Source organism: Filicampus tigris, chromosome 6 (genome assembly GCF_054856515.1).
Source record: "Filicampus tigris isolate MCC_2025a chromosome 6, RoL_Ftig_1.0, whole genome shotgun sequence".
In the NCBI taxonomy this organism is placed as follows: domain Eukaryota; kingdom Metazoa; phylum Chordata; class Actinopteri; order Syngnathiformes; family Syngnathidae; genus Filicampus; species Filicampus tigris.
The window spans coordinates 14169703-14189736 of NC_141222.1; the positions used below are offsets into that span (position 1 = coordinate 14169703).

The 20034-nt window shown below is 42.4% G+C and overlaps 1 protein-coding gene across 7 annotated transcripts in view; it reads left to right on the forward strand.

Moving 5' to 3' along the window:
- Positions 1-20034, forward strand: part of LOC147145918 (nucleosome-remodeling factor subunit BPTF-like) — a 47141-nt gene that overhangs the window by 1180 nt on the left and 25927 nt on the right. For 6 of the 7 annotated variants that reach the window (XR_015087111.1, XM_086033245.1, XM_086033244.1 and 3 more), the window contains exons 2-14: positions 2764-3586; positions 9819-9870; positions 10017-10185; positions 10813-11076; positions 12808-12993; positions 13133-13302; positions 13867-14043; positions 14127-14308; positions 14466-14597; positions 15588-15717; positions 16024-16159; positions 17417-17719; positions 17861-19793. Coding sequence is in view for 6 of the 7 variants with exons in the window: in XM_086033245.1 (XP_085889371.1) it covers positions 2764-3586; positions 9819-9870; positions 10017-10185; positions 10813-11076; positions 12808-12993; positions 13133-13302; positions 13867-14043; positions 14127-14308; positions 14466-14597; positions 15588-15717; positions 16024-16159; positions 17417-17719; positions 17861-19793 (4657 nt within the window). In the remaining variant the exon portion in view is untranslated. Of the gene's footprint in view, positions 1-2763; positions 3587-9818; positions 9871-10016; positions 10186-10812; positions 11077-12807; positions 12994-13132; positions 13303-13866; positions 14044-14126; positions 14309-14465; positions 14598-15587; positions 15718-16023; positions 16160-17416; positions 17720-17860; positions 19794-20034 lie in introns of those variants that run through there. The other variant, XM_086033246.1, reaches the window with a different exon arrangement.

The window sequence follows — 20034 nt, forward strand, 5'->3', positions numbered from 1 at the left end:
TTTGTTTACCGTGTGCTCTGCTGGCCGCCGCTTTGCAAAGAAGCGCCCCACGCTTCAGCCGACTCGCGTGGTTCAGGCACTTTTGTCCTTGTCCGATCAGCACATTGGTCCTGTCAGTGCAGAGGAAAGACGTATTTTTTTCTTTAAAACATTACTCCCCCCCCCCTGCTTTAACTTCGCAGTGCGTATTACGTACCAATTACTGTATTCGCGTTCGGTATTTGACATACCATTCATTGCGTTTCTGCACTAGTTAAAGTATTCACGCAATCATAGTTCCAATGCAACTTTAAAAAATACATTTGCGCGAAGATGTTTTAATTATAAAACAACAACTCTGTCATATTAAACTGTTGTGAATATCGTTGAGTAAATATCAGTTGTTAATAATACATACGATTTCAAAATGATAAACTCTTAAGCTCGCACACGAGCTACGTGTCCTGCAGCAGGCTCCCGAATTAGTTTGACAGTTCTTTGTTTTGAAGAGAGGCGCCCTTTTTCCCCACTTGTTGCAGACGTCAGCGCATTAATTATTACATGATCGTTACCGCAGCAACCACTCGTGCAGTAATCAGGTAAGCAAACCATCTATCTATGGATGTTTTTGTTTAAGTAATGAGTTGTCAGTGCATCACAGTGTTAGATGGTGGATGTAATGTTTGGGACAATTCAAGACAAAGTAACAAAATTGTGCTTCATTGAATTTCTTAGGGGCTGCACGGTAGTGGATTAGTTAGCACATCTGCCTGACACTGTAGAGGTCGTGGGTTCGAATCCGGCCCGGCCTCCCTGTGTGGAGTTTGCATGTTCTCCCCGTGCCTGCGTGGGTTTTCTCCGGGAACTCCGGTTTCCTCCCACATTACAAAAACATGCGCGGTAGGTTAATTGAAGACTCTAAATTGTCCGTAGGTATAACTGCGAGTTTGAATGTTTGTCTCTGTGTATCCTGCGATTGGCCGGCAACCGATTCAGGGTGTCCCCGGCCTACTGCCTAAAGACAGCTAGGATAGGCCCCAGCACGCCCACGACCCTTGTGAGGATAAGCGGGTTGTATAATGGATGGATGGATGGATGGATGAACTTCTTAGGCCTCTTGTGGCTTATATGTGTCAGTCATGAAGATAAGCAATATATAAAATAGAGGGACGGATTTAACGGCTTAGAAAGGAACCTCCAAATTTAAATTCCTCTTTGGTCTTACTAACCATGAAGCAGATTGTTGTTGTTGTTGAGACGTCTTGAGAGGAAACAAATACATCCTTCATTTTAGTTTTGAGTGGTTGTCTACAGGTCTCGATACACCAATCCGACGTCGGAGGTCGCGAAGCGTCGTGGCATCTGATTGCGCCGTCTGACTGGTGTGGTGACCACCGTCGTAGCGTCGTTACCCGTCAGGAAGCGTCTGGTGGGCGTTTCAGCATGTTGAATCGGCGTAGTGAGTCGTGAAATTTGGTTTGCTTCGCATGGGAGTTCATCGTGAGCGAATTGTTTACGTTTTTACAATCCGCCCCCGGCCAATAGCTTTCCAGTTGGATTTTTCTAACCTTGAGAAATAGTGACTACCACCACCGATGGTATGGAAGGGTATTCTCTCACGCATTGCGCAGAAGGTACTTGGTCAGCGTCCCTGTCTGTCCTTGTGGTGTATGTTTCCAGCGTGACGTACCGACAGCCGGCCCGACGCCATGGGGTTAAGCGTCTGTTACAGTTGGCCAACGTCAGATTGGTCTATCTAGACCTCAACTTTCCATGTCAGCCTTCTGATTGACACGTGAGCCGTCCATGGTGTAGCCCGCCTCTCAATGCTATGCCATCTTTGATTGACTCCAGCTTTCTGTCACTCAGCTGCAGTGTTTTTCGATTTTCTATAATGCTTATCCTCATTAGGGTTGATGGCGTGCTGAGGCCTAACCCGGCTGATTTTGGGGGAGAAGTGGGGTACAACCTGGACTGGTCACCAGCCAATCATAGGGCTCATGTAGATAAAGAATTATCCACACTTAGATTAACCAGTTAGCATCAGAAAATCCACAAAAACAAGGGCAGAGCATGCATGCTCTACACAAAATGGCCTGATACGTGATTGGAACCCCAATCCTCAGATCTGTGAGGCATGCTAACCACTACTGCCACCTTGCTTTTTGTTGTATAAAATATAGGAGTAATAATAAGGAAGAGCAAAATAAAAATGGCCTGCGTGGGTTTTCTCCGGGTACTCCGGTTCCCTTCCACAGTCCAGAAACATGCATGGTAGGTTAATTGATCATTCTAAATTGCCGCTAGGTGTGGGTGTGAGTGCCAATGTTTGTTTGTGTCTGTGTGCCCTGCGATTGGCCGGCATCCAGTTCAGGATGTACCCCGCCCACTGCCCGATGACAGCTGGGATAGGCTCCAGCACGCCCGCGACCCTTGTGAGGACAAACGGATTGGATAATGGATGGATGGATGGAAAATAAAAATGAAAGGAAAGCCTTACAAAGAGTGGTTTGCAACAAAATACTGTAGCAAGAAAAGAGGTGCACTAGCAAAAATCGCTGTGTGCAACAACAGGCATTGAGAGCAAATTAATACAAAATACAGTGTATGGCGTTTTCTAACCTTAGTCCTCCGGGTAAGGAGTTCTAAAAGTAGATGTGCTCTAATTTGAATGTTGCATTTCGAACATTTCAACAAGAAAGGTGTGCTGTGGGATACATGTGGTCACCTACGGTCATGTATTTCTTCCTCTCACTCCTGGCTCTGTTACATTGTCTCCGACAGGCCGACGAAGGAGTCGAGCGGTGCAACCGCAGTCTCCCGTCTTGGAGGCACAAGACATTCCCCCTTTGGAGCTTCCTAAGTCCTCCGAGGACCTCTTGGTTCCTACCTCACAGCTCCTCAACGTGTCTGCTGTGTATGAGGTTCTCCGCAACTTTGGAACAGTGCTGCGGCTCTCCCCTTTCCGTTTTGAGGATTTCTGCGCGGCGGTCGCCAGCCAGGAGCAGTGCACGCTCCTGGCAGAGACTCACATCTCCCTGCTCAAGGCTATACTCCGAGAGGAGGACACTTCCAACACCACCTTCGGGCCTGCCGACGTGAAGGACTCTGTCAATTCCACACTTTATTTTGTGGACGGTATGACCTGGCCGGAGGTCTTACGGGCATACTGTGAGAGTGACCCGGAATACCGACACATTCTCCCTTTCCAGGAAGGAGAGGATTATCCGTTTGAACCCCTGGAGAGCAAAATCAAAGTTCTCCAGTTTCTAGTGGACCAGTTCCTGGCGACCAATATCGCCAGGGAAGAGCTCATGTCAGAAGGCGTTGTAGCCTACGACGACCACTGCCGGGTGTGCCACCGCCTGGGCGACCTGCTGTGCTGTGAGACCTGCGCAGCTGTTTACCATCTGGAGTGTGTGAAGCCACCGCTGCAGGAAGTGCCGGAGGACGAGTGGCAGTGCGAGGTGTGTGTAGCGCACAAGGTGCCCGGCGTGGCCGACTGCATCCCCGAAATACAGAAGACCAGACCCTTCCTTCGCCAGCTGCCTGTGGGATATGACCGGCACAGTCGCAAATACTGGTTCCTGAACCGCCGCGTTGTCGTGTAAGTCAGCCGTATTTACAGTACCTTGAGCCTGAAAATGTGTTGTTGTTGTTGTTGTTTTTTTCAGGATTGCAAACAACAAATCAATTTCAATCTGTCTGGAGAACGGGCGAACGTTTTGTTAAACAAAAACTTGGATGAGCTTAACATTGGCACTTATATAATAGGTTTGCATGTAAAAATGACATCAGTATTAAAATGCCCACCTCAAAAGACTCTGTAGTGATTTAAGGGCTTTTTTTGTGATTAGGTTTACGACAAATTGCCCCGCCCCTTTTGGGGGCGTGGCTTATGTTATGCTTTCGGTCTCAGTTGTCTACCTCACGGGAGGGAGCCAAGCGTAGTAATATTGCTCGCTTTGTCAGTTTTGTTGTCTAAAACGGCGACCGATCGCCACCAAAATGCAAATGCACATTACTACTCTTGTCCACTTCAAACTGTGAAAGTATAAAAGTGTTCTGCACAATAGTTTGGATTTATTGTGAACGTGATCTCATCATGATCACCTCCACAAAATCAAAGATAGCGTGGCGATCGCTTCTCCACTTACACAAGCTGAAGCGGACAAGAGCATGTACACGAACTCCGACTGATTTAGCGACACTAAACTCGTGTCAACTCTCGGGAGGCAGACGGCGACTGGCAGTGGGCAAGCAATCACGCAAGCATGGATCTTTGTTACGTTCCATTTAGGGATGGGAATCTATGGGTACCTCACGATTCGATCCGATATTTACGATTCGATTCGATTCCAATGCATCACTACAATGGCTTACATTTTATAGTTAATCTAAAACACTGGTACTTTTCTTTTTTTTTTAAACAATTGCATGACTCAAGGAAGAGTAAGGATTCATAGCTCACTCTTTGACTTTTATTAAAGCAGCAAGGCAACCTTGCAAACGCACGTAATCGCTTTAAACATTGATTATTAAAAACTCAGAATCAATGCAGAATCATTTTAATAAAAGGAACGATGCATCGAAAAAACAATTATCGTTCTCACCCCTAGTTCCATTGGAAGGCGTGTTGTCGGTCGAAAAACTGTGGCCATTCCTCATCCAAATAAATGTGCACGTCCACTCATTCCCACTTCAGTCTCTGTAAATATCTTGACTGGTGTTAAATGCCTCGTCCGTCCTAACTGTGATCAGCAAAGAAGCAGTGTTTTTTTTTTTTTTTTTTATAGCAAAGAAGCAGTGTGCGCTCGTGCCAGCCTAAATCTATGTAGCTCTGCTCACTTCCACATTTCCTCATTCTCATGTAAATTAGCCACGGAGAGGTTAATCCTTTTGATGTGTTGAAGTGGTCATTAGTAAGGATGTCCACAAAAAGGCAATAGGTATGTTTGATACCATTTTTTGTCAGATCAATATCTAGGGTTGGGCACCGGGAATCGGGAACCGAGTGGAACCGGGACTAGCACTTTGGTTCTCCCGGAATCGTTCATGTTTTAAAATGTCGGTGCCACATTTTGATTCCTAGTCTGTCTCGCTGAGGAAGCCGCCCAAAACAAACAAAGTACCAATAGTGTGCACGCTGCGCGGATCAATCGACAGACACGAGGAAATGTGTGTGCGCAGACACGAGCGTAGTACAACCAATAGGAAATGTGTGCGCGCGCCGCGCCTACGAGCAACAAGTGCAGAGTCTGCCAACATCACACAGACAGCAATGAGGACTACAGGATAATGCTCGCGGGGTGTGATAATTATGGCTGTTCGACACAGGTCAAAAGTGTGGCTGCGCTTCATTAAAAAAAAAAAAAAAGACCAAGCTGCTCAATGCAACACCAAAAAAATTAATCTCGTAAAGTGTAAATATGTGGGTTCAACAGATGGCAAGAAAATTGTTCGTTTTCCAGCAAGTTATTTATTTTCCACACACTTCGGCCTCTAATCCTATTCCTGACCTTCAAAATAAAAGCATACCAGCAAACCATTACACGACACAAACGAGGTTGCACGTCTAATATGATAAAACACCTCCGCTTACATGGGGTAGAATTGTTAGAGTCGGTGTTTTACTCTTTGCGTCGACCTACCGGTGTTCTGACATTCCTACCCCGTTGAGACATCCTACAATGCTTAGTGTGCTTGCGCACGCATGCTCACAACGCCGAAAGAAGAGTCAGAATCGGGTAAATATACAAATGGAATGTTTAATGTCCACATCGAGCTTTTTCAAACAAGCTTGGAAGTTTTTTCTTTTTATTTGCACACTTGGCTTGCCCGTGAGTGTTAATTAAGTATAGGGATAGACCGATATGCTTTTTTCAGGGCCCATACCGATTATTAGTAGTCAAGGCGGCCAATAACCGATATTTGAAGCTGATATTTATTTGTAGAAAAAAGGGGTAAAATGGTGTAAAATGTATGCAAAATAAAATCTCCAACACTTGACTTCATTTAAATGCCTTTAAGCCCATGTTTATTAAACAACTTTAGTGATTTACTAGATGTTACAGCTTTTCTAAATCCTAAAAAATAAACAACTTTGTTTTAAGTCTCACAAAAAAGTGCAGGGAGCTCCCAGGCTCAGCTGCATGTCTTATAGTTCAATGAAAACACACATCTCCTTACAGTAAATAGTTTTCTAAAAATCCACTATAACTGAAATGTTTCTTTCACACATCTTTGTTTTAAAGTTCAAAAACACATATAAACACACCCACACACACACACACACACACACACACACACACACACGCACTCCGTACTTTAGCGAGCAATTCAAGTGTGACATTCTGGATGATCGGTTAACATTCAGTTTACACGCTTGTAGTCCGCATCATTCATAACTAGCCTGTACTCCCGAGACATGTTGCACAAACTACGGCAGTTTATTAGTATGACGCCAGCATTCACCCAAACATGAATAAAGTCACAAGTCTCCATATCACAGCGATGAATGAGTGGGAAAATGCACTTTTCTGTAAATTACAGTTTTGTTATTCAACTTTATTCTGAATACGTTGGCCAATGTATGAGAATGGGTGTTGTCATGATGACGGCATTTTTTTTTTTTTTTTCTCTCGCTGGGTGACACTTCGTCTCACGTCACATATCAAATAATGTTTTTCTCATTTTGATTGCTGTAGTAGTTGGCAGTGGTACACCAGTACTTATTGTAGCTCAAAATGTCACATCATTATGGAATAACAGCACAGACGTTTAAATGACATAAATATTCCCAAAAATCAATGTACCCATAAGTCTATACATCATTTTTTGTTTTTTATTGTTAAATATTGTCATAGAATATCATTATGTTTTGCAGAAACTGTATTTAATAATGTAAAACAGACGTTCACAAACGCTGTCTATCCACAATTGGTCTGTGAAGCAAGTGCAGATTTAAAATATTTTTTGTAGAATATTGTTAAATTAGCATTATCGAATTTTTTGAAAAAATATAGAGATTTTCCCTTTTTTTTTTTTTTTTTTTTTTGCCCATATCGCTCACCCCAAATGTACAGCACTTGGAGCAGTGGTTGTTCTAAAGTGCTCTATAAATAAAGTTGAGTTTAGCTTATCATGACATGGCTTACACACAGACACGCACACACTGGCACTCACGTCTTACTTTTATCACCATTTACCTATATTATAAGCAACTTTACTTCTCTTAGGAGCCATGTCGTTCATAAAGCAAATGAACTGTTGTGACATTGGGGGAGTGATTAGCTTGAGCCGCAAGGCAGCTTACTGTGGCGAGCAGAACTGCCCCTTGTCTTTATATGACATAGATGCCTCATAGTAATGTTACAAGTGAGTTATAGTAGACTGACATTGACTAAAATTTCGTCAAAGTCGATTGCGTTACCATGAGCTACTAACTCAACGACTCCCGTCGTGTATGTGCCTGGCTCGTTCAGGAGACATAGAGAGAGAGAGAGAGAGCAGGGAGCACACACGCAGCTTAACGCCGATTGGCTGTTACGCACTGCACAAGGAACCAATCAGATGGTGCTTTGGGCGGGCCAACAAGTCAAGCAGCAAACAGAGAGAGAGAAAAGCACGCTGCAGCAAGCATGAATAAAGCAGTTTTAAATTTATCGGCCTTAAAATGAAAAAAAAAAAAGGCAGATGCCGATAATCGCCAAAATGCCAAATATCGGCCCCGGCCGATAATCGGTCTATCCCTAATTAAGTAGCATGCTATAAGCTGCATTATTGCATTGTATTTTCTTGAGGTGCTCCAAAATAAAGCTCTCTTGTGGATAATTAATGCCCATGGGTTTGATATAAATTTATTTATTCGTAATTTCTAGTATAATTTATTTATTTATTTAAACAGTTGAAAGGTTAATGAAACAAATATTTGACTGGACGCCAACAAGGAGGAGTTACTCGATGTCAGGTTTTCGAGACCTTAAGTATCGATGGCTGGTATCGGCAGCCTCTACGAGTACCCAATGCATTAAAATAAAGCCGGTCTCGGCCCGATATCGATACCTGTTATTGGTACTCACCCATCCCGAAGAGGCAGCATAGTGGTTAGAACGTCTGCATCATAGTCCTGAGGTTTGGGGTTCAAAGCTCTTGCCTTCCTTTGTGCAGTTAGCATGTTCTCCAGGTGCGTGCGTAGGTTTTCTCAGGGTTTCTTCCCATTTTTCAGAAACATGCATGTTAACCAAGACACCTTCACACTTCGTGTGACTGTTTGCGTTATTTGCAATTGCATTATATTATTAATCTGCGTTAATCTGCAATTGCATTATATTATTTTTGTACGCCACCGCAGCATAAATTGATGAATTGACCGCAGAGATTTTTTTTATGTGCAGAAAACAGGTCACAGTGTTATTTGGATCATGTTCAATTTGTGTGTGTTTGTAACAGTGGCCTACTTGAGATTTGAATATAGACAGCTCTCTCTTCCTTAAAGCGAAAGTCAATTGAAACATATTTTTTTCAAGAATAAGTTCCCAGTAGGCCCACTAGTTGAAACACGACATTCTGATAAATTTTGCGTTTGTGGAATAAGTGCTAATCCACTCATTTTCAGCCATCTCCGGGGGCAGCTATTTTGTCTTCTGTCGACTGAAAATGACATCACAACTGCCCACAACGACCCATCGCGGCTCAGATTCAGAAAACAGGTCAGCCGTGATTGGTGTTTGTGAGTAGTCGTGATGTCATTTTCAGTCGACAGAAGACAAAATGGCCACCCCGAGAGATGGCTAAAAACGAGTGCATTTTGCTGCTTAATTTATATTCCACAAACGCAAAATTAATCAGAATGTCGTGTTTCAACTAGTGGGCCTGCTGGGAACATATTCTTGAAAAAAAATATGTTTGGGTTGACTTCCGCTTTGAATTGCAATGAAGTTAGTCGTATACCGCAACAACTAACACTAACATTTGAGACGAGCTCCTTATTGTAACCAGATTGTTGTTGAGTAACTTGGCACAAACCCATTAGTCACATAAACAATTATTGGATGCCCATTGAAAGGCATTGTGGTCATCGACAAGCATGCATTCTACTTTTTGTGTGATTTTGTCAAGGAGGCTAGCATAGTTGTTTGCTAGCTCCCCAGCTCATCCATCCACTTTGGCAGCAGGATAGCATCTTGACATTAAACAGACACAGATGGTGAGTGTGTGCTGGCGCTGCAGCAGCACGGGGTCTGCTTCATAAATCATTGGGTATGGATCACCTGAGCAATACGAGATTCAAGCAGCCCGCCGGTTCAGCGTTTTAGCACCGCGTCTTTCTCTTCCCCTCACGCGCTTCTTTCGCTTGGAGCTGCACAGCAAAGTGGCTTCCAGCAGCTGCTGCTGCGTTACAAGAATCCCTTGGTTGTATGGTCGTATTGCTTGCTAAAGGAATTCAAAACCCAAACATCAAGCATGTTTGGGGGATTTGATACATGTTGCGGTTTTGATATATTAAAAACAGCTTTAGACGGTTTGATTTAGCTGTTACAGTATTGGGCACTACGGATTCAATAAAGAACCAAATGTGTACTGCACAAGCAAGTTTAATTTGACTTTGGAACACTTTAAAAAGGAAAGTTGATGGTGACTGCTGTTCGCACCCATTACCCTCAGGCGGATGAATTAATTTTAATTATCAGCGTGCACACACACACACACAGAAAGACATTTTATTTTCTTGATGTTCCTCCAATTTGAACAATGCCCTACCCCCTTCTAACGTGTCATATCTCCCCTTGTCATTCCAAAAATAATCTCCTATGTGCCCTCCTCTTTATCCCCTACAGAGAGGAAGATGGCGAGCAGGAGCATAAAACAATCTGGTACTACAGCACCAAGGTAAAGGTCATACATTTCTCAAACTGCAAACTTCTCTTCAATGATTTGGTCATTTTACAGTCTATTTACTGCCTTACGTGCTCCAAAAATCTTGAGTGATGCGTCTTGGCTTTTCCATGGAGTCTCTCGCTCTCTGTTTGTGGCAGGTCCAGCTAGGTGAGCTCATCGAGTGCATGGATAAGGATTTCTGGGAGGCCGACCTCTATGCTGCCCTCGAAGAAATTCGGGATGAGGTTCACACACACATGGACATCACAGAGGACCTAACCAACAAGGCTCGGGGCAACAACAGGTGTTTCCTCAATGTTGCCAATGGTAATCAGCTCCATCTTTATTCTTTTTTTTATGAGACATAATATGATTTTTTTTTTCTGAATTTGAGACAAATTCCCAGGTGTCTTCATAATGTGTGTCCGACATTCTTTGGTCATACACAAAAGATTAGGGCGGCAGCTAACGATTACCGTATTTTCCGGACTATAAGCCGCACCTTTACATAAGCCACGTCCACTTTATTTAAAATATAATAATTAAAAAACGACATATAAGCATATTTTAAGCATTTATATCGATATAAAATCGATTTTCGATAAATCGTTACATCCCTACTATGCCGCTTTCAATCACATATTTGGATTTTATTGATGTTGCATCAAGCAATGACAAATTGTGACTGTGACTTCTCTTTTGGTTCTCTTAGTGACATCTTAAACAATCTTAAAGAGTCATTTGGACTGATAGAAATTATTATTTGTATTATTATTGTTCATTTAGATATAGACATTGGATATGGGAAAGCAAATTTCCGGCATCTGTCATTCATCACCTCCCTGAGGAGGAATGTGATTAAAATAAAAAAAAAATTCTAATTGACTGAATTGATGCTTTGCTGATCAGCCAATGTCATGCAATGACTGTTGATTTTCCGACTCTTTCATTCAGAGGAGATCCTGGAGCGTTTGCGAGCCAAGAAGGAGGAAGAGCTCCAAGAGGTGAAAAGGCAGGCAGCTGAGGAGGCCCTTAAAGCTCGTCTGGAGCAGGAGAAGGACGATGTGGATGTGGAGAAAGATGCTAATGAAGACAGCAAGCTGATTGACGGTGAAAGGCAACAGGCTGTCAGTGTCAGTGATGAGACCACCAAGGAAGAGGACAAGGAGACAAATGAAGAGGCGGAGGAAGAGAAAAATGGTTCTGCGAAAACTGGAGGTAATTATTCCTAGTGGGTTATATGCCTCAAGGTTCTGTGAAAAAAAACGAACATTAAGTAAAAGTAACATTCAAAACACTGAACATGGCTATCAACCTGTCAGACTATGATTAGAGGTGTAATGGATAACCAGTTCAGAAGGTGCATATTTGGATGAATGAATTTCATTTTAGTCAAATAGAAGTATTTGACACAATAAACAGTGTTTTTCAGTTTCAGTCGCTAATTATATACTTGTGGAACTTCAACTACAAAACTCAATTTAAAACATTGTTTATTGCAAGCAGATTAATGCAAAAGTGCAGTTAGCGCCAAATAAAGCTTTGAATCGTATTGCTCTGACAGTATTCACAAGGCTGTAACTTGTGAATTCAAGTTTGATATATTTACATTTTTAAAGCATTTTTAACAGACTCACGCACGCTATCCAACGCACAGGCGTAGAGGTGCAACAATTAATCGACAACTAATCGATTATCAAATTATCACTAAATATAGCATTCTGATCATCAATTAACCATTTAAAGTACTTGTCTTCCATAAATTAAAATTGATAAAATCCTTGGACCTTTAGCCTCACAGCAGGAAATATTGTCAGATTTCTGTAGTCCTTCATGAAAGTAGACAAATTATCTTTGTGTTGAATCAAAATAAAAATGAATTGTCAATTTTCTGACATGTTACAAACCAAACCAAGAGCTTCATCATAATTAGTGTGTTTTCTGCGCTGTCAATTTGATATAATGTCCTGTTTTTTAATAGAGATGAAAATTCCATTCATTATTAAAATAATCGTTATTTGCAGCCCTAGTTAGCTGTTCCTACTCCAGCTTGCAGACCGTAGTGCGAGCATGGGTGAGCTCTACCTGCTATTCCAGGGGTTAATTCCCTGTTTTCCCTCCAGGACATGAATAAGTAGACACAGACTGTTGTTGTGCTTTTCTCTGCGGATCCAACTTTTTGTTGGTTATCTGCAGAATTCACAAATGCCGTTTAAAGGGACTTCATATTGTACAACATTGGAATTAGGACACTGAAAAAAGTTCTGCGTACCCTGCAGTGCAGGAATAGAAAAGTGGGATAAATGTGTTATTTCAACATATTTTCTGTAATTAAGTCCTCAAAATTAACGTGTTACAGTCTTGCACCTTTTAATAATGAGTACTGCATTAATTTGGCTTATGGAATCGTATTACATAAATACAAAACTACATATGGTCGTTTTGACTTTCGAATTTTGTAATGCTACTTGTTTGGTGTGTTATCTAGTGCCTCGTTAACAACAATACACAAATTAATTTATTGTACATGAATGCATTTAATGGGCAGTTAATGCATGGACTTGGAAATGTGTGCTTGTTCTTGTCCTTGACGCTGAGCTGAGCATCTGTTTGCACTCATGACAGTTGGTTGGTTCTGTTCCCTATGCTCTATGTATTTTTTATTTTTTTTTTATAACTGGTTCCTTTTAAGATTGTGTGATAAATGACATCTGTGTTTTGTTTTGTAAATATGGACTGGGTTGGTTAGATGTCCGTGCTTGCATGTGCTCTGGTTGGCCGGCAGAGGGAACCACAGTCTAAGAGTATTGCAGGAGCTCCCCAGAAATTGGCCTCTTTGACTTCACTCCTTAAAGTGCAGTCATAGCAATCGCGGCTGCCATGTTTATATTGCTTCAGTCAAAACTAGCTTTGTTAAAGCAACTCCTATTTTTTTTCCACCTAAAACAGAACACCCATCATCAGACTGTGTTCCTGTTACTGGAGATGGTGTCCCAAGTCTGAGCAATCCCAACCAGATGATTGAGGACAACAGTAATTGCAGTATGGGCATCACAGTCCCACCCAGGGTCCCTGAACCTCCGGACCTGGCTGACAAGTCCTCCCAGTCATCTCTGGCAAGCTTTGACGACACAGGTCAGCCGTGTTAACATTTCAATGCAACATGCTCTCTGGAGAATTTCACTGGATATGAAAGTGAAAAAAAAGTCTGGACATCTTGATTTGAATTGCGAGCTCGTTGTGTCTCTGACTAAAACTGATGTTGCGTTTGCAGGAGATGGTAAAGATTCCACCAACGGCGAGTGTCTTGGTGGTAAGAAGTCCTCGGCAACTCGTATGGTGACCCGCCTTAGGAACCCAGAGAGCAAGTTGAGCCAGCTGAAGAGCCAGCAGGTGGCTGCTGCCCTTCATGAAGCCAACAGAGGCTTCAAGGAGGGAAAAGAGGTCAGACATGCATGACACTGAATCAAATATGTATATAATCGATGATGCTATTGAATAATCGGATACTAATTTATTTTCCATTAAATTGTATTGCAATTCTTTTTTTCCTGATTGTTGTTTATTAACCGATTATTGTCATTTGGTATAGTTTAATGCTTGAACAAAACCAAAGGAACAGTGACCTATCACTGCTCGGTTTTTATTTTTCTTCAACACACGCAGAAATATCAAAAGCAATATTAATCAAAATGCACACAAACTCAATATTAATCAGAATGCCGCATAGAACATATTATTGTAAAGAACATTTTTGACTTTTGTTTTTGAATCAAATCGCAATCTGCGCATCTCGATACATGATGTGTCGATTTGACCGCGTGCCAGAGATCCCCAACCCTTATATCTGCACAAACATTTTAAAGACAGCACAACAGAGAAATGTAGCATAAAGACGTTAATATAAAGCATGAAGCAAGCGTACACGATTTTGAGCACGCTGTGTCGATGTTTAATTTATTACATCAAACTTAACCACCTCAAAATATGTCTTTCCCCACTCTATAGATTCTAGTAGTGAATGCACAAGGTGATGTCACCCGTGTCAGTACACGCAGCAAGGATGTAGTGATGAAGGGCACACTTTGCCAATTCTTCAAGCTCGGTCAAGAGGGCAAATATCGTGTCTATCATAACCAGTACAGCACAAACACACTGGCCCTCAACAAGCACCAGCACAGAGAGGCAAGTAGCACTCTCGACTCGCAGAACACACCTTAGACATCGCCGTGGCTTCTCTTAATATTTCAATACACGTCATTCACTAGGATCACGACAAAAGGCGGCATCTGTCCCACAAGTTCTGCATGACGCCAGCAGGGGAATTCAAGTGGAATGGGTCCATCCACGGTTCCAAGCTTATCACCATCTCTACAATAAGGCTCACCATCATCCAGCTGGAGAACAACGTTCCATCTCCGTTCATGCACCATAACTGGGCCTCACACAGGTAAGGAGCCTACCACGTAGCAACTTACACCATACTTAAATTGCCGAGGTAGCGCTTGTTCTATCGGAGCTGGTGCCACCTGATTACTTACGTTTGTGTGGAAATCAAAAAGAGCACAACTGGAAAGAAACGTGTTCCGAATCTGTTTGTTTTGTAGGACCAACTGGATCAAAGCAGTACAAATGTGCAGTAAGGCCAGAGAGTTTGCCCTGGCTCTGGCCATCATGGAATGCGCCATCAAGCCTGTGGCAACCATGCCAGTCTGGAAGGACTCACTTGGCCACACCAGGTACACAAAACAGATTATCACCATTTTCCTATATGTGCGTGTCTTGCACACAATAGTTTGAAGTATTCGCAACCCCCAAAAAAATTACTGTTATCGTCACAGTTTGTGATTTGGTGAAGACCCAAAGGGGATAGTGTATATGCATGTATACATTGGTATGATTTCATATAAACTGCAAAGCTTTTATAGTTTCAGTTCAAAAAAACACCAAAGCTTTCCTGCAGTTACACACATTGCTATATTGAACCAAGCATCCAGTTCATGAACAAAGGAAGTGTGTAGTCAGTCAGACCATTTCAGCAGGCAGTGGTGATCCTGACCAGATCAAATCAAAAGGCCCACCCTAGCCGCAAGAAATAATATTTAGACTGCAGGTCCAATACTAGTACCACCCACTTATGCCTCTCAGTGACCACTGCTTCAACACAACACCCCTTTTAAAGAAGCCAACATTTCAGAGTTGGAACCTGAAAATTAGTCTGAGCAATCCAGCATCAAAGAGACAGAGGTAATGTCGTAACTGCTGAGAGATATTTTACATTTTTGCGCATTACTTGCAATGTTTTGAAGAATGCTGTTTTGTTATACAGCAATCAAAATGTTGTTTTCCCTTTCAAATAGTTGCCCCTGATCAATTAAATAAAAATAATACCTCAATCAAAGGTCCATCCTCTTCCCATGAGAAAAAAAAAGTGACATTAATCACCTGAGTTCAGAGACAATTTTTCATTAAGGGAGTAACAGAGTAAACAGCTTTTTTAGCACCTGCCATTACATTGTTGAGGTGTACTCACTGAAGTGTCCTGTATATATATTTTTAATCTCAATAAAAGTTTTCCATTAATCACTGCATTTGGAAGGTTTCAACCACATACAAGTCACAGGGTTTAAAACTAAATTCATATCAACCATTATACTTTTTTATCACATGAAGCATGTATACGTTGCGTTAAATTAATGACTTGCGTGTATCAATTGAACCTTTTTCAGGTTAAACCGCATGACTTCCATGGAGCGTGAGGAGAAAGAGAAAGTAAAGAAAAGGGAGAAGAAGCTGGAGGAAGAGGAGACGATGCAACAGGCCACTTGGGTCAAATACACTTTTCCAATTAAACACCAGGTCAGTCACATTTACTGGAACTTGAATGGATTTGATACCATTTTGTCGGATTTGTTGATTTGGAGCTACTATTATGTTTTACTATACCAATACATTCTTGTGGTCTATGTCACCATCATTGATAGTTGAGCTTGTGCTCGTGCCCTCAGCAGTTGGCGATGAGAAACCAAACATCCTTCTTCCTGCTCTCCCACTGTCTTTTTACATTCATTGCACACATTTTTCTTTCTCCCAAACAGCCTCACTGTTGACTCTTCCCTGACACTCTCTGCTGCTCCTCATTCCGCCTCTTTTTTATCCTCGTAGGTGTGGAAACAGAAAGGCGAGGAGTATCGTGTTACTGGCTACGGTGGCTGGAGTTGGATAAGTAAGACCTATGTTCAGAGATTTCTCCCAAGACTGCCTGGAAACACCAACCCCAACTACCGTAAAGAGCTTGAAGGTTTGGAGAAAAAAAAAAAAAGTTTCACAAGGGCACGTTTCAATGATTTTACCTTGGTTTCAGGGCCAAGGATTGTTTAGCTTTGTAATCTTACATGTACTTATTTTCCACTGCACAGTACCTACTCGGCTCACTACAGCTATACTCACTATTGGTGCTTTTCCATTGGCAAAAGCAGGTAGTACGAGGTAGTATTTCGAGTAAGTCAGGCACAGTAATCGTCAAGCAAGCAAGAAATAATGAAATAAAAAAAAAATAGACATGCCTGTAAATGTTAGCTAACCTTGTTCAGAATCAAACATTAAGCCTTCAGGGCCACCATGCGTAAAGTTGTGGTGGGCCTGTTAGAAATGGTACTGGCCCCATATACAGGTGTTCATGAAATAATACGATAAGTTTCAATGATTATTTTATATTTACAGTCGTTATGTTTTATTATTGAAGCCTAAAATATTGCTTCTGTGTAGGTAGTTGTTTTGCATGTGTTTGTTTATACCAATATAATATACATCAAATACATTACAATAAGATACCATATTGATATAAAATAAAATGTTTCAGTTTAACACGCAAGAGTGTGTTGACTTCATCGTTTTGTAATGGCCTGCTTAGGCCAGTGTCTGTCAGGTACTTGGTGGCCCGAGTGTCATACTGGGCCCGGGCCATCAGGCCACCATTAATGTTGGGCCCTGCTGTTACTGTGTATTATCTCTGGACACTTATTTATTTATTTTTGCTGCACTCAGTCTCCTTGAATACATTTTGTCCGCATGCCGAGAAGTAAATGCACCTTTGTTGATGTTTGTTAATGTCTCGTTCTTACTGCTGTGCTTGGCGTTTGTAATTTTCCACTGTCTTATTTCAAGTGGAAAACTCAAAGGCGATTAAAGCTGGTACCGTGCAGTGGGAAAGTGCCGCTGGATAGGGGCCTGCTAAAAATTTGGACTCATTGAACTTTACCAAAATCAGTGCCAATAAAGCCAAGTCAACTCACGAAATTACTGAACTTTCTTGCCGATACTCTTCAGACAACACACTAACAGCTTGTTTGAAAATGTCAACAAAGGTCAGGGGCTGATTGTGCCAATGCTTATCGTTTTTTGTTTATAAGCTTGATATATGAATATTATGCATACCGGTACATATTATCTTAAAATGTGTGATGCGATCAGTACTAGTCTTTTTAGGTTTGACGATAGTTTTGTTTTGCTTTGAATGTACTTCAATGTACCGGCACTGTGTTTTTCTTTTCCAAAGATGCTAAACTTGGCCTAAAGTGCACCCTTTTGGACTTGAGTCGACGGCCCAGTGTCCATGCCCCTGAAGCTCAAGGAGTCTCTGGCTTGAGCAGTGAAACAGTAGATAAAGAATCACCTACACCCGCCAAACCTGCCCAGGACAATCAGGTGCTAGATGAAGTTTTGGCGGATAGTGAAAAGATTGAAGAGGAAAAGAAAGAAGCTGTGTGTGAAATGGAAACGTCCGAGGAACTTCCTGTTGGCCATTCTCAATCCAAGATGGAGTTGGATTCCACGAAATTAAAATCAGCCGATGAGCAAAGTAAGAGCGTAACAATTCAATTATTAGATTTTATCTTGTCATCTCTTGTCATTTAAGAAACAATTATCTCAATGTGTCGGACCTATAGGCACTATTGTTTGTTAGAAATGGTCTAAGATTGCACTTTCTTTTTTCTTCCAGTGTCCATTATTAAGGAAGAGTCTGTGAAGGAGGAGCTTAAAGATGACCCCATTCGTCCTTTCAACTACGATGTGGTCGATGTCAGTAAGGGCTTCCTCACCCGCATTGCGTACAAGAAGAAGGTCAAGTCCTCTAAACTTGACAGTCTGCTGGAGCGGCGAGTGAAGCAGCACACAATTGACGAGAAGACGAAGCAACATGCGCCTGCCTCCAAATCCAAGACCGCGCCACCTCTTTCACCCCCCTCCTCAACACCACCACCACTGGGCACTCCTGTACGACCGCGGTCGCCACTGAAGCCCCAGACTCTGGCTCAGACACAACTCAAAGAGGGCAAAGCTGTGAAAGAGGAGCAGAAATCTTGCAGAATTCAAACCTATGGGTCTGCAGATGTTGGGGGAGTACAGGGTGACGCTCAGGCTGTCTCCTCTAGAACTACAGAAGACACAGATGGCCGACTTTCTTCTGTTCCTAATTCAACACCCAAAGACAGTTGCTTTTCAGATGCAGAAAGAGATTCGTCTTCACCACAAAACCAAACCATCACATTGTCCCAGGAATTCAAGGTTGAGTCCATAGAAAGGACTTTGAGGCCAAAAGATTGCTCTTCAGAGCAACAAACAGACAGTGCGTGTTTAAACGCTCCCAACGATGGGCTTATTGAAAATATAGGGTCTGAGGTACCTAACGTGGACTCGGGTAGAAAGACGGACTCAGTAAGGACACTTACAAAAGTTGTTGAGCAAATAAATAGTGAGAATATATCTCTTCCGAATCCATCACAGCAAAGTCCAGAGACAATAAGCTCAGTGGAGCTCGCCACTGAGACAAATGGCACGGGGCCTGATGAAAACCAGGAAAATGTGAAAGATGCGGAAGGCTCCAGATCTCCTGTTTCAGTTCCTCCTCTCCCTCATATAAATGGTAAGGATGGTTTAGGGGCTGACGCCAGGTTGAGTAACTCTGTGGTAAGTCCAAATAATGGCGTGCTGACTAACAAAACCAAGGTGAACAGCATTGGTCAAGTAGAAGATGAAGGTGTTTCACAGAAGATAAGCACAGAACAAAAGCCTTTGGTAAATGGAGACTTGGCTCTTTTGAAGAAAAGTATACATGATGTAGAAAAGGAGCCAACCCCCGCGGAAACATTTGAGAGCAGCGTATTGACACCGGCTCAGGATTACAAACCTCCTCTGAAGATCTCAAAGCTGGAAAATAACAGAGATTCGTTTGAAGGTCATATTTCGAGCTGTCTGCAGCACAACAGCTTATCCGGCATTAAATCCACCCCCGTCGTCAAGATCATCCGAATGGCGCCCTCGCCGATACCTTCAGCAGAAGAGTCCAGTTTAAGTGACGAGTTTGCAGAGAACAGTGAGCGAGAAACAACAACACCATTGAAGACGCTCTTCACTGAGGTAACAACCACCACTACTGTGGCTTCCAGAGAGACGACACTTCCTCGGACCGCGGCTGCAGAGTCTGCAATGACGGAAAACGCAGTGTCCACCCTCACTTCCATGACCAAAACAACCGTGACCAAAATCTCTTCCTCGAGTCCCTCAGAAGACAGCCAGAGTGACATAATGGCACAACAAACGGACACGACGCTTTCGGTCAGTAAATCAACTACTGACACCGGTGGTACAACTTCTGTAGACATATTCCAGGAACGCTCAACCAGAGGCCGAGTACGCCTCCGCAAATTCTGCCGCACGAAGAAAGTGCGATCGGACACTGCGCTTCCTTCTTATCGCAAGTTTGTCACCAAAAGCAACCGCAAGAGCATTTTTGTGTTGCCGCATGACAACTTGAAGGTGCTGGCAAGGCGGGGAGGATTCCGTGAGGTGGCCGTCTTTAACTATAACGCCAAGCCGGCCCAGGATATTTGGCCGTATCCTTCTCCCAGGCCCACGTTTGGCATCACCTGGCGGTAAGTTACGTTTCTCTTTCTGGAACGTTTCATTTTACTCTTTGACAGCACAAAATCAGTTGTAACAATCCTATTAGTAGGAAAAAGTACATAAAAAGGATCCCATGTAACCTCAATGAAATCAGTCAAAAGTGTATTTCCCGCATACATTTTTAAAAGCATTGATTATTTCATCAGTCTGACAGTCATGAATCCTTTTCAATTCCTTGATCAAAGAGAATTTCATTTTTTCATTTAAAAA